Genomic DNA, 14191 nt, shown 5'->3' on the forward strand with positions numbered 1-14191 from the left:
ATATACATTTAATAATGAAATTTTCACTTCAGATTCTTATTTTAACCCTTTCGCCTCTATAGTCGCTCTGCATAAAATGACGTGCTACGGGCGACTACAGCCGTTCAGCGGGAGTACCGCGGTGGAGAAGCCGCCCGTAGCGAAAGGGTTAAAATAAGCCTCTTGGTACGTTACCCAAATAGCGAGCTACCGTAAGTGACGAGAATTGGAATATTTCGATAAATGTTAAAGATAGGAGAAAATGGTTTCGACAAAAGTTGTAGTACATCAAGTGCTTCATATAATAAGTTTGTTCACGTGACCTTAAAATGATACTGGAACGACTTATGAAGATCAACTTTAAGTTTTTAAATGGTACTTTATATGTTTTACTAGATCTTCTTATAGTACGTACTGAAATGTCTTCGAATCGCTACCGAAATGTGTCTTCATTCGTTCGACCATGCAATGACCTTGGGAAAGCCTATGAAGGTCAACTTGAATTTGAAAGCGGTACCCTATGTTGTGTTTTCTATAGATTCTTATATATGTATAGTACACGTCGAGACATCTTCGAAGCAGTACTGAAACGTCTCTTTTGAAAACCATTACCGAGATATGAAACGTTAAGTCAGTCGTGCCCGTTTTAAGTTATTCAAACTACTTTCGCCTCCATTAAATATTGAATGTATAACGTTACCTCTATTATGTACTCGAGGGACTTGACGTAGTCTCGTTCGGTCTGTATCATCTCCCTCATGATCAGCAGTATTGTTCTGCGAATTAGATGTGAAAATGCGATTAATAGCAGCGCCGATAAATAAGACAATTAAACAGGAAGCGTGTAAATAGGATCCCACGCTAATATCCTGGTGAAAAGCGTGGCAAGCTTACTACTGTGCATGGGTCGTTCCTGACCCGCGACACATTGGCGTAGGTCAGGAATGGTCCAGGTACAGTAGGCGTATGGTTAAACGAGTATAACTCGTTGATTATCGGCGTTAGTGAAAAATGTTCCAAACAAAAGTTGTAGCTCTAACTGGGAGCTACAAAGAAGGTCCTATATAATTTTCTCGTAACTCGAATAGTTTAGGAATAATTCAAGAAGAAAGAGGAAAAAATTAATAAATTTCAATTTTCTGATGAGAAACTCACTTCTTGGCTTTCATTCCCGGCGCGATGCTGGCTGACCGATGTAAATGGGAGTTGACTGGTGGCTTCAACATCGATCTTCGGGGCGCCGGGCTCCTCGGTGGCGAACAGTCCAATAATTGTTCCGCCGATTCTCTCAGCTCAGCTATGTTATCCAAAACTTGCTTGCTCGACCCAACGCTGTCCATCGGGCAAGCGTAGGATGCGGTGCTGTCGCTATCATCCCAGGACGTTCCTTTCGATGTCGGGAAAATTATGAAAGCAATTCCAAATTAATAAAACTTACTATAGACGATTTCAAACTTTGTCAGTTTTCTGCTATTTCAATTCGTAACATAAAAATCTGGAAAAATTTTAGCATATACTGCTATTACAATAGCGCAGCTTCCAATTTTTTCAGAATTTTTGGTACGTGAGGAGAAAAAAATCCTAACGATAAAAATTCAGAATCTCTAAAATTTTTTATTGTAAAAATAATTATTGAAACAATTTGAAAAAATTCTATATAGTACCCCTGTCCAACATTTCTAAACTTTTTCATCAACATCCATCGACTGTAGAAGAAATCTCAAAAATACATAAATGGAGCTTACTCTTAGCCAGGGTGTCCTCCCAGCTCGTAGCATCAGAGGAAGCGGCATAGGACCTTCTCCTTGGGCTACCGGCGTCAGACCCACCCCTGGCCAACTCGAGTGCCTCCATACATTTGCTACGGGCGATACTACACTGTTCCAATAAGATTTCATTCCCGAGTTTCTCAGCTAGGGTCATCATCTCCGCGAAGTGTTCCGGTGGCAGGGGGGGCCTAGCCATTAGAAATTGTTGAGCCCCCCGCTCTCCCGCAAGGCGAGCCTCCTGGGCCCACTCGTACGCCCTGTCCTGTAGGAGACAGCATCTCGAGGTGTCTTCGAGGTACTCGCGTTTGTCCTCCAATCGGGAACCGAAGCCGCGTAGGTGGTGCTTTAGGGAACGGGCCAGTTCCCGGAGTCCACTGGCGCTGGCTGCCTCTGCCAGGTCACTGCCCTTGTCTAAGTGCCTCTGTAATGTAAGAGGAATTGTTTTATGTACGAGGGTATAACATCTTGGACTGAAGAACGAAAGCTCGGCTAGTATTGGTCGTACGAAAAAATGTTGTGAATGAGAATTGAAGCTGATGTTGATAGCTACAAAAAAGGTACAGCAAGGTTTTTCGCTAACTCCAATAGTTTAGAAGTAATCATCGAAAAAATGAAATTACTCTTTTAAGACTGTCGACGTTCCATCGAAGGGATTATTTAGCTAAGACGTGTTTAGAGGAGCTAAAAATATATTCGCGAGGGGAGCAGTGACTCCATAACTGGCCCAATGAAGTACCTTTTAAAGGAATCCCTGGTTTCACGTCTAGAAATAACCAGAAAATACAAAGAGGGTTTCTAGATTTATTATAAATAAGTGGTTAATTATTGACACTAGAGAAAAAAGTTTCAAACAAAAGTTGTAGCCCTAACTCACACCTACGAAAAAGGTTCTATACAATTTATTTGTAATTGTAATAGTTTAAGAGTAATCGTCTAAAATATGGAACTGGTTTCTTAGTAATAGGATTTTTTTTATAGAGTTCCAGTTTATCGTTAATAACTCGTTAATTATTGACGTTAGCGAAAAATGTGTCCAATAGAAGTTGTAGCTACAATGATTACCTATAACTTTTAATTGAAATATTTCTCGCTAAATTTTATACCTTCGGAATAATTACGAAAAAACTGAAGGTTTAATATAAATTCTAGTATCAACTCTCTACTTTCAATTTTCTAGAAAGAATGTCGCCTTGTCAACGTCTCTAATACCGCGCTTTCGAAAGGAGAATCCTCTTAACGAGATTGCCAATTATTTTCCCGATCGACGGAATTTCTTTGACCTATGCGCCTCAGGAAATTTCACAACTGGTTCCTGGCTCACCTTCACTTTTACTTCTACCGCGCGCCGCGAAGAGAATCCTCAGCTTTCAATGATTTAAATCGATTTTAAATTAACGTCCCAGTTGCCATCAAGGTAAATAGATCAGAGATCGTTTCAATTATCAGATCTACGATCTAGATTTAAATCGTCTGCGGTTTACCACTCGATACGCTCTTGCGACAAAGTTTTAACATCATGTTTCTTGCGATTAATAATAACGAGGCTACTCTACTGATTTATAGACTGTAGACTTTTAGGGGAAATTCAGGTTTCTGGGTAGTAGTTCAGTCGTATGATGATTATTGTGGATTTACGTCAATATTTTTAATTATTACTCTTAAACTATTGGAGTTACGAAAAAATATTATTTCACCTTTTTTGTAGCTAGCAACATCAGCTACAATTCTTGTTAACAACATTTTTTCGTACGATAATTACGAAATTATTTAAAAAGAACTCCAAGGCCTATCCACCAGTGTTTATAAACGAGGACGTAATCATGTTTCCAGTCAATTAATTAACCGCTACGCTAATAAATATTAAAAAGCGTGGCTACTTTCTTCCTGAGCCATTGCTCTAGCGTCGAACGAAACCGATTTCTCTGAACCAGGGCGAATCGTAAGTAGTCGATGCGGGTCAGCCGATTTTGCAAGAATGCGGGCGAAGTTTCCACTGTTACACAGTTTCTAAAGAAATTCGCCAAAGTTAGGGACCGCGCGAATATTCCCTGGATGAGTCACGCGTAAATAGAAGGAGGACTCCTCGGTTCTGGCGATGATCCAAGACCCGTTCGAGGTTCACGGCCGACGCAGTTTAAATGGATTCGAAACAGTCGCCTTTGGAATCGGTTTCGTGCTTATGATTTATTTATGCGGGAACGGGACAACGTTCCTTTCAATTTTGCGCAACCTCTTGGAATTCCTTACTAACAGAACGCGGGGATAAAAATTTCAATCCTGTTGCAAGTCCCACGATCAGTTTTATATTCGTTGTTTATTCATGAATTTTATTTTGCAACTTGTAGTGTCTGAAAAATTCTGGAAAAATTCAGGGACGTACTAGTGTACAAGGAGTATATGTGAGAATTTTTTTAGATTCTTCTTAATTTATATTAAATAATAATTCATAAAGTCTATAAATTGAAAACAGATAACAACGAATCTGAATCCTCAATAGAAGGACACTGACATTAGGATTTGTATTAGGTAGTGCTTCTTACCTTTACCAGGCTTCTTAAGTGGATCATTTATTAAAAAGAAAAGAATCTGACGATGACATTACAATTTTCTTATGTAATTCAAATTCCTGCTTGAAATCGCTGTTACGTAAGTCAATTTATCAGCTTCGGGCATCGAAAATTGAATAGCAGACTGCAATTACCTACCTGTTTCAAATGAGACATGTAAACCAGTTACATGCGTAGTCTTACAGCGCTCGTTCCTCAATCGAAGTAGAAAGTGAGACACGAGTCATTAACTTCGCTCAGGAATTTTTCATTTGAAAATTATCGTACCGGTAAATTGTCGGCGAAGAAGTTTGAAAAAATTCCCACATATACTCCTCACCTGGTAGTATATCTCTGGTTTTGTTAGAATTTTCAATACATTAGAATTGAAGGGAAGGAATAGTAAAGATAAAAATTCGTTATTCCAGAATCTCTTGAACTTCGTGAATTTTTTGTTGGACAAATTGTTATTGAAAAGAATCAGGAGACATTCTCACATGTAGTACTTAGCTAGTAGTACATCTCTGATTTTTTTCAGAATTTTTAATCCACTCGAACTGTCAAAATTAAATACATCAAACCGTTAATTCATCAATTGTGATCCCTGTGTTGATTAAATTCTCGTACAACATCCATTACGAAATCAGTTCTCAATAATTCGCGTCGGCGAACGGAATCCGCTTTTCTATAGCCCCCTCCCCACCCCCATACTCACACACGCAGAATGTCCCATTACAAAACCCAAATCGTCGACACTATATATCAATTCATAAATAAATAATGAAGGCCTAACTAAGTTATTCGAAGTAATTAGCCGATAACAGTCCACTTAAACAAATTCCAGAGTCCACGCAACGATAACTCTTATCACTCTCATAGAATGACTAGACTCCCTCGTAACAAGAATAGAAGGAAAAATAAATTTACAGGAAAAACTGTTGTTTCTAAAAAAAAGCTCCGTTGTAACAAGAATAGAAAGAAAAACAGAAAATGCCTAAAGAAAAAAACTCACATGAATCCTCGGTACCGAAGCGGACCTCCCATGAACCCTGCGCCTCCTAAGAAACCTCTCCCTCTCCCTCTCCCTCCTACTGGCCCTGTCCAGGACCGAAACACCCCCCACCTCGTCCTCCAACCCTCCCTCCAATCGCCTGACGCCAATGAGCACGCACCCATCGTTTTCGTCTACGCCAGCCACTCCGCATACACAATTTTGCATTCCCTCAACGTCCCCACAAATTCTGAGGTCTGCCGTCGACATCGATGGCCCACTGGCCCAACTCGACTGTCCCTCAATCAGAAATGAAGAAGACGTTTTTGGGTTTGTTTTTGAGTCCTGATGACAGCTTTTAGTAACCAGCTGCTCTGTTGTTGTGATGGAGTCGTCAGATTTCGGAATAAGGTCCGCTTTTGATTTCGAGGGCTCACTGGCCCAATCCGATTGTCCCTCAATCAGGAAGCAGGAAGCAGCTTTGGATCTAATTGGGTCTTGGTGACACCGCCTAGCAATTAATTGCTCAGTTTTCGTCTTAAACTCTTCATACTTGGGCCTGAAATCGTGTAACTTCCGGTATCTGGGGACCGCACCTTCGATCTTATTTGGCCCAGACTTATTCTTTAGGAATAATGACTCCTTGGCTGGTTTCAATTCTTTGGCTTCATATGATAAACTGTTCGGTTGGTTCTTGTTGGTATTTGGGGCTGAGACACTGCGTTTAAGTTTGATTACGTTACTAGCTCGTGTCAGTGTGTCCGTGTAGTGAAAATTCACTAGGCTAGGATCTTGCCCATCGCTCCATAACCTTTCCACTTCCGACGAAACGTTATGTAACGCTTTAGAGGCTTTTATCCCATTTTGGAGAACCGCTAAGGATTTTTTACTAGAGTTTTTCAATTCTATGGTTTCTTGGTGACATTTTTGAGTTTCTTTTGTGAAAACTGGTTTGCTGAGGATATCTGAAGCTAAATTTTGATGGGGTTTTGTGTTACTGGCCGCTTCAGTTTCGATATCCCTCAATTGTTCATGTTGATTGTTTTCGTAGTTGTTGGATTTAAGCTTGTTTACATTATTGGGATGTGTCCATGTGTCCGTGTAGTGAAAATTTACTAAACTAGGACCTTGTCCATCGATACATAACTTTGCCACCTCCGAAAAATCGTTATTTAATACTTTAGATGCTTTTTCCCCATTTTGGTGGACCTCTAAAGATTTTTTACTAGAGTCCTTCAATTCTCTGGGTTCCTGGCGATGTTTTTGAGTTTCTTTTATGAAAACTGACTTGCTGTTGATATTTGACGATGAATTTTGATGGGGTTTTGTGTCACTGGGGGTTTTAGTTTCGATGTCCACCAGTTTTTCCGTATCATTCGTTGGGTAGTTGTTGAGTTTGAGCTTTTTGATAGAGGACGCGTCGGAAGTACTATCGACGTTGCACTGGCGGATGGAGATCAGCCGGCAGCCGCCGTCCTCCCTTCGTACCTCTTCTGTTATGTACATAGGTGTCTTTAAGTCAAGGCTTCGTTATTACGATAGAGATAAGGGGAGTAGGGAGAGAGGGTTGTGTTGCATCGCGGAGGTCTTGATTGGGATTCAAGAAACTGATATGGGTTGTAAGAGGTTGGAATGTTCGCAAAAGTCCAATCGAGTTCGTAGGAAGCGTTTTTAAGCATCGAATCAAGGAACTTTGTGAGAGTCACATGTAACGGGCGTAACAAATTCGAGAATCGATGAGAGTCACTCGGCCAGGTGTAGCACTATGATATCCCGATAAGAGTCACTTGTAACAGTTATGACACAGTGGACAATCGATGTGAGTCACTTGGGTTAGTTGTAACACTGTGACAACTTGATAAGAATTACTTGAAACAATGAGAGACAATTGGAATTGATGAGAGTCGCTTGGTCCAGTTGTAACACCGTTACAAATCGATAACAGCCATTCCAAACAGCTGTAACACTACGACTATTCGTTGAGAGTCGCTCCTAAACTGTTGTATCAGTAAAAGTTCATAAAAATTTTTTTTCAACTTATAAACATTCTTCTCAGTCAACAATCCCAATTTGTCACAGTTCCTGAGTAATCAGTCCCAACTTGTAACATTTGCTGAATGATGTGTCACAATCTGTAACGTTTGCTGAATAATGTGACCCAACTTGTAACATTTACTGAATAATGGGTACCAACTTGTAACATTTTTTGAATAACCACTCCTAAATTATAAGAGAACCTCAACAATCCTCCTCAACTCCTACAAACTCCGAAATAATCACTCCCATGTTGCAAAAATGCCACAGTAATCCCTCGCAAGCCCCGCTCGCAACACTCGCAGAACTACTCACGGCACATGTGTACAAGTCGAGCGCCGGTGGCCTACTGCGCTCGCCTAATCCGTCCGCGCACCGGTAGATCACGTTCACACAAATACCACACGCATACTATTCCAGTCTAACGCTCCGGTCGTGTCCGATTCCAGTTTTGTTCGATTGAACAAACTCTCACCTCTTTCTCTCTTCCTCTCTCTCGTTCATGTATTAACTATATGTTCCCCTCAATTGGAGAATTAAGGACCGTCATAACGAATTATTTAATTCATTTATTGATTATAGTCAGTTCATAAATGATATTTTATTTCTCTGATTTGAATAGATGAAAAATTCAGAGATGTGCTATTTGCTCTTTCCACATTTTTTCATTCAGTATCTCTATACAAAAAAAAATCATGAATTTGCGTTGGGACATTTATTACAGTTATCGACGCAGCGTGGGTACTTGTCGACCCTGAGGGAAGGAATGTAGAAGGCGTGGATCATCTGATTAGCCTCTAGACTTCTGATCATGAGAATGACATGATTACATCGAGAATTTCAAGGATCCGAGCAAAAGAAATTAATTTTTCTATCCACATCTCTTTTCATCATCTTTCTATTGAATAGAAATTGATGGAAAAATTCAGGAATGTACTACCATATGAGGAACACATATGACAATTTTTTTAATTTTTCCACGCACGATTTAATTAAATAAAAATTCACAAAGTTCATAACTTCTGGATTGGACTTGCATCGGGGTCTTTAAATGAGGGATTGAGACACCTAAGGGCTGTGGCTTCTCATTGATCTATTCCTCTATATCCTTTCGATCACGGCTAGGGTACTTGCAATCTCTTCAACGACCGGTTCGAACAGGTCTCCGAAAGGAAAAGGCATTCCAGAGTCGGCCATACACTCCCCTTCACAACTCAGTAGAAAGGAGACAGACGATTTTTCTCATGACTCAAACTGCTAAGGATTAAATAAAAAACTATTAAAAATTCAATAAAACTGATACAGATCTAATTTTTTTGAATTCTGTGCTCGAAACCCTCTGGTATATGTGAGTCGAATATTGAATCGTTCTGTCTAATTTTTATTCAGAGTGAGACTTGAGTCTTGAGAGGTAATCGGGTCGCCGGAACGACAGATTCTCGAGGCTAGATTTCCCGAAACTACGGAACACGGGTTTGCACTATGAGAAAAAGGTACTGGCTATCTCGGGGCTACCTTCCGGGTGGAACGCTGGCCTAATCGCGACAGCCAATTAGCGGTTTCTCGGTCTCTTTCACTCGGGGCATTCCTCAGGTGAAATTGAAAGCGGCAATCGTAGATTTCCTATTGGAAAACCCTTTTTTTTATATATTCATTACTTAATTTTTGCAATTGTAGTGAATGAAAAATTCTGGAAGAAGTCAGAGAGACACTACTACACAACTACTACATATGGGAATTTTTTTCAATTTTTCGTTAGGGATGTGGTAAAAGAAGTCTCGATTTTTTTCAGACGACGACCCTACTTCTTTGTGATTGCAACGTGTAACTGAGAACGAGTACGTTCCAGAACAGTGCCCAATGACCTTTCCACTTGGAAAAATGCAATACAAGGTCATACGAAGGTCACCTACAAGATACTATCATAAAAAAGTAGGGTTATTACTTAAAAGACGATGTTGATCTTCAAATAACCTTCACCTTACCGCTCACGGTCAAATCGTTGTAACCATCCAATAGTACCCAAAAAATCGAAACAAACACCGACATTTTTATTCAAATAAGTACTGCTTATCGGAGTCAAAAAAAAAAAATAGGTACGTGCTAGCCTCATGAAAAATGAATAGGCCCAACCAGGGAGGCCACTGGCTACGTGCCCGGAGTAGGAACGAATGGAAAACGTAACTGTAATTCCAATATCCTCAGACAATAGGCAATAACATAAAAACAGAATCGGGCATATGGTTAAAAACTTTCTAACTTCGTTGATGGGATCAAGGGAGGATATTGCAAGCTTCGACGCGGCATATCCGAGCGAGTCGTGCGCCGAATCGGTTTCGAAAAGAAAAACCGATTGCGAAACGGCGAAATCAGGCTCAAGGCTCTTCTAATAATTGCCTGTAGTAATTAATTTCGTGAAAGTGTCTCGACATCAGCGCAATTATCGAAGACGTTTAGAATTTCTTTTCCCACAGAAGTTCTTGAATAAAAAAATTTGAGAAAATTTTATAGTACCAGCCTGACCAAGTAGTGTGTCTCTCAATATACATATATTGTAAATTTGGAGCAGACCTGGTTGATTAATCAAAAACCCTCGATAATAATTATCGTCACTTATCGGGTGGCCCAATAACCCACAAAATTACCCCGCTGTCAATGATGATCGAGGTTACGGTCGCTCCGACCGGGCCTGGAAAAACCGGGCCGCGTCGATTCGCGTTATCGATCAGTCTTTTCGATACCGCTGAGTGAAATCGTTAATTAAAACCCGTTGACCAATATACCGCTACGATGCACTCAATTTTACAATTTATTTACGAACTGTAATATAGTTGGCGTGGAATATTAAAATTTCTTAACAATTCCTATCTTAAAAAATTGTTTTATAAGATCTAAAAGTTCCTATCTTAATAACAATTTATTAATAAGGAGCAATTGAAAATAAAGTTGTTGCACCGTTGGACGTATGTCGGCAAGTTGACATCATAAACGACAGTTGACTATACCCAGCGAGTGAAAGTAAATGTCAGTAACATCTATGATTTCTATTTACGTACATATCTTTATTTATCATTAATTTCATCATTAGCCGGTATTCAGAGTCGTTACTTATTTTTAAGATCGTCTTCAACATTTCTTATCCCTGTCTATTCCACATTTCCAGTCCCTGTTTTGTAGGAAACAGGGATTTAAGCAAATGCTTAAGGCGATCACAATCGGATCACGATATACACAACAGGGACCGGAAATATGGGATAGACAGAGATAGGAAATGCTTAAGACGATCTTAAAAATAAATAACGACTCTGAATACTTTGTCGGCCATTGTGTCTTAAATGGGAAATCTGACTTGTTGACCGTTGAATGACGAGAAATCGGTCACCGAGTCGCTTTGGTGCGTCGGTGAAACGGTGTTTCTCGTCGATAAAACAGTGGTAGATCATTGCAAATCGATCAAGTGTTATTTTCAGTCGAGTAAGTCGCTCACTTGATTTATTGAATCAGATCAGGGGCCAAATAGAATTACGAACGATTAATCTTCTTGGGCTCAATATTGGATCAGATAATTCCAACTGTTTCAGAACTTACGATTTTCATCTGGACGATGTGGAGGAGAGTGAAATTCTGAGAAAAAAATGCCGTTTTCATTCCTTTCATTATTAACGGAGTTAATAACGAAAACGTCAACGTGGATCAATCGCGTACTAGGGGGCAGGACTAATACAATGTTTCGTTAATAACTCCGTTAATAATGATCGTAGAGGAAAATGGAACCGGAACTTTTTACACAGAATTTCGCCCTTTTTCAGATCCTTAAGAATTAATTGTTTAATTAATTTTGACTCACCATGGACGTGAAGTAGAACTTCTCGAACTCTCTTTCGTGCAGCCTGGCAGTCGACAAATTGGTGGCCGTGAGTTGCCCGTGCTTCGACAACACGTCCTCGCCCTTTTTGCAAAACCAGGACAGCACCTGCGATCACAAATAAGAACAACTTGAAACGGGTGAAAAAGGATTTTAATCCAAAGAGTCTTATGGGCATTTAACAACTTTTTCCAATGCTAATTTCGAACCTGAGAATTTAAAAAAATCCACACCTGTATTACTTATCAAGCAGTTGATCCCGATTTTTGTTCATCAATTTCCATTCACTCGAACTCCAAAAAAAATTGAAATCCCAAGTTATCCCCCTACTAAACATAAACACGTACAGTAAAGAAAATTCCCAAAATCTTCTCGACTCATTACAGTGGTTATCACAGAAGCTAACGGTATAAAAATTGTTCAAGTTATACCCTCTGTTACGACTCGTGACGTGACAGTCCAACAGTTAGAAGAGACGACTTTGCAAACACTAAGCACATACTACAAACCTAAAAGGCCAATCGGAAGAAGGGATGCCATAATATTTAGAATTGATAAAGTAATCGTCTGTTAACGTCTGATTAGTCACAGTTGGCTCATAAGCTGTCATAAACCGTCTCACTTCTCGGAACCGGACAATCTCTGAACGATGGCCAGTTCTGGTAAAAGTTTTCAATTTCTCGAATGAAAATCTCGCACTCTAATTGGTCACGCCGAGCGCCATCTGTTCCTGTGGGAAACGGTTAATTGTTAAGGCCCACTCGTCACTTCCTCCCTTCCCTCATCCCACCGTCATCATCCCTTCCACGGGCTGGCTAAAAGCAGAATCGTGTTCTCAGGTGCGGACGAGCAAAAATTCGAAAATCTCTCCCACGCTTCCATTCCACCTACCGACGCTTTTCCGCGATGAAAGTTTAATTTATTTGCTGTATATTAATTAATTAAGGAGGCAATTAACGGCGTGGGAAAAATTCGACGAAAGTAGAAATTTATTCAAATGATTTCGAGTTTATGTGTATTGTAAAAAAGTGTGTCATTAGAAGATTGAATGATGTACTAATTTTTTATTGTATTGTTCGCCATGTCGTAAAATTTGAGATATTTTGAAAATATTTTAAAAATTGGACGCTGTTTTTGTTTTTTATTGAATTAAGTTTATGAAATTTGAGGTATTTCAATAACTGTTTAACGAACTATTCTAATTTCGCACTGAACTGTTTCCCAAAATTTGAAGCATTTTGGAGAATTTTTAAAGATGAACGAACCTGGATCTGTGACGATCATAATCACTGTCACTCACACATAAATAAAGTCATTTCACTGTCACATTAATTATAAGTGATTGTATAATTCGAATTTTTTATGTTAAGTAGCTTTTTTTTAGAAATTCACGTTTCACGATTTGAGGGTGAGATCACGTGGTTGGAAGAAGAAATTCGAGCGAGGATGAGTGTCTGCGTAAAGAAAGAGAGCCGTCACTGATTCTGAGACCTAGTCTGGGACTTGGGACAGTTGGGACTGGGGACGCAGCCCCCTACCACTCGAGCTCCACCAATTGACTTCGCACTTTCAGTTTCCACTTTGTTCTGGTATTACAGAGTTTTAGCATCTTCACATTTATATCAGAAGAATCAGAATCATTAGAATCATCAGAATCATCAAATTCATTTCAGAATCATTCATCGAAACCATCTGAATAATATTGAAATCATCTTAAAATCGTCTAAAAATCATAGAAATCATCGCAATTATCTCAAAATCATTGCAATCATCTCAAAATCATTGCAATCATCTAATAATCATCTTGAAATCCTGTCAGAACCGTTGAAATCACTTCAAAATCGTCTGATAATTATGAAAATCACTTAAAAACCAATGAAATCATATCAAAATCGTCTGTAAAAATCTCACAATGTTAAACAATTTTTGTGTCTGTCCGCGACCAGAAATTTCGTTCGGATCAATGATCCTTTGTCCGTGAGGCGTTTCGAAATCGTGGTACCGGCATAAATTACGTCGAGACGATATGTATTGCGACACAGAGTGCACATTGTGTACATTCTCATTGTGCCGGGACTGTACCGTAACCCCTGACACCGGATAAGCGCGTTTGCGACACCCAATTGATCCAGATTTGTAGCTCGCGTTATAAAACGTGAATAATAGTGAATAGTAGTTTCTTCCAAAATGTTCGTCCCTTTTCTCGCACACTCGACGTCACTGACCTAGAAAACTATTTTCCAGTACGCTATTCTAATGTTCCAGCTGGAATAAGTTTATATTAGCCTTCCCTCGTTCGACTCAATTTTTTTATTTGACAAGAGGGGAGACAGGGAGGACTGGTCGTACCCCTGCAGTGATTGGTTACGTGACGGTTAATCACGTCAGACACGTGACAAGCGTAACGTGTGTCGGGAAACGTGTATCACGTGTCGCTTACACGTAACCACCGTTTAATTACCATAATTACGTGATTGCATAATGGGTGCGAGCGCAATCGGAATGGGAACGATTGTTCCATTTAATTTTTTTACGAGATGTTCCGGTGCTGGGAAAGCATAAAAAATATGCACCGTGCCCTTAATGAAGTTTCGGCGGCGAGGAGAGGGAAGGCGGATCGGAATTCCGTTATCATGCGTTCTACTTGTAAATCCTGATGAGGTACTCCATATTTGGTTGACGGAAGCGCGTTGGTAACGCGGTTACAGGGCCAGAAGCCCTGAAGTTTCGACAGACATTAAAACCGTGCAATGACCCTCCTCAACGAACATGAAGACCACAAAAATTACGTCTTAACATTTTTATTAAAGTTGTTACTAGTTTTTTGGTCATCTTTTTGGCTAGTTTAGCGAGAGCACTTTTTGGGCATTGTTGTACTCCCATATTAGTGGCCTTTATTTTGGGCATTTTTGTGGGGTCGATATTTTGAGCCTTGATTAGACCATTTTTAATGGGGCTTTATGCTTTAGATCTCATTTATATATTTAATAGTCAATATTAATTAAAA

General features: G+C 39.7%; 1 protein-coding gene across 4 annotated transcripts in view; it reads right to left on the reverse strand.

Annotated features, from left to right (window-relative positions):
• Positions 1 to 14191, reverse strand: part of LOC108629330 (puratrophin-1) — a 56553-nt gene that overhangs the window by 5443 nt on the left and 36919 nt on the right. For all 4 annotated transcript variants that reach the window (XM_018031926.2, XM_018031930.2, XM_018031929.2 and 1 more), the window contains 4 exons: positions 11167 to 11292; positions 1725 to 2169; positions 1135 to 1366; positions 680 to 755 (listed from right to left, as the gene is read on the reverse strand). In XM_018031926.2, coding sequence (XP_017887415.1) covers positions 680 to 755; positions 1135 to 1366; positions 1725 to 2169; positions 11167 to 11292 — 879 coding nt within the window. The remainder of the gene's footprint in view (positions 1 to 679; positions 756 to 1134; positions 1367 to 1724; positions 2170 to 11166; positions 11293 to 14191) is intronic.

Source organism: Ceratina calcarata, unplaced genomic scaffold (assembly GCF_001652005.2).
Source record: "Ceratina calcarata isolate Rehan_Ccalc_2016 unplaced genomic scaffold, ASM165200v1 scaffold567.2, whole genome shotgun sequence".
Lineage (NCBI taxonomy): Eukaryota > Metazoa > Arthropoda > Insecta > Hymenoptera > Apidae > Ceratina > Ceratina calcarata.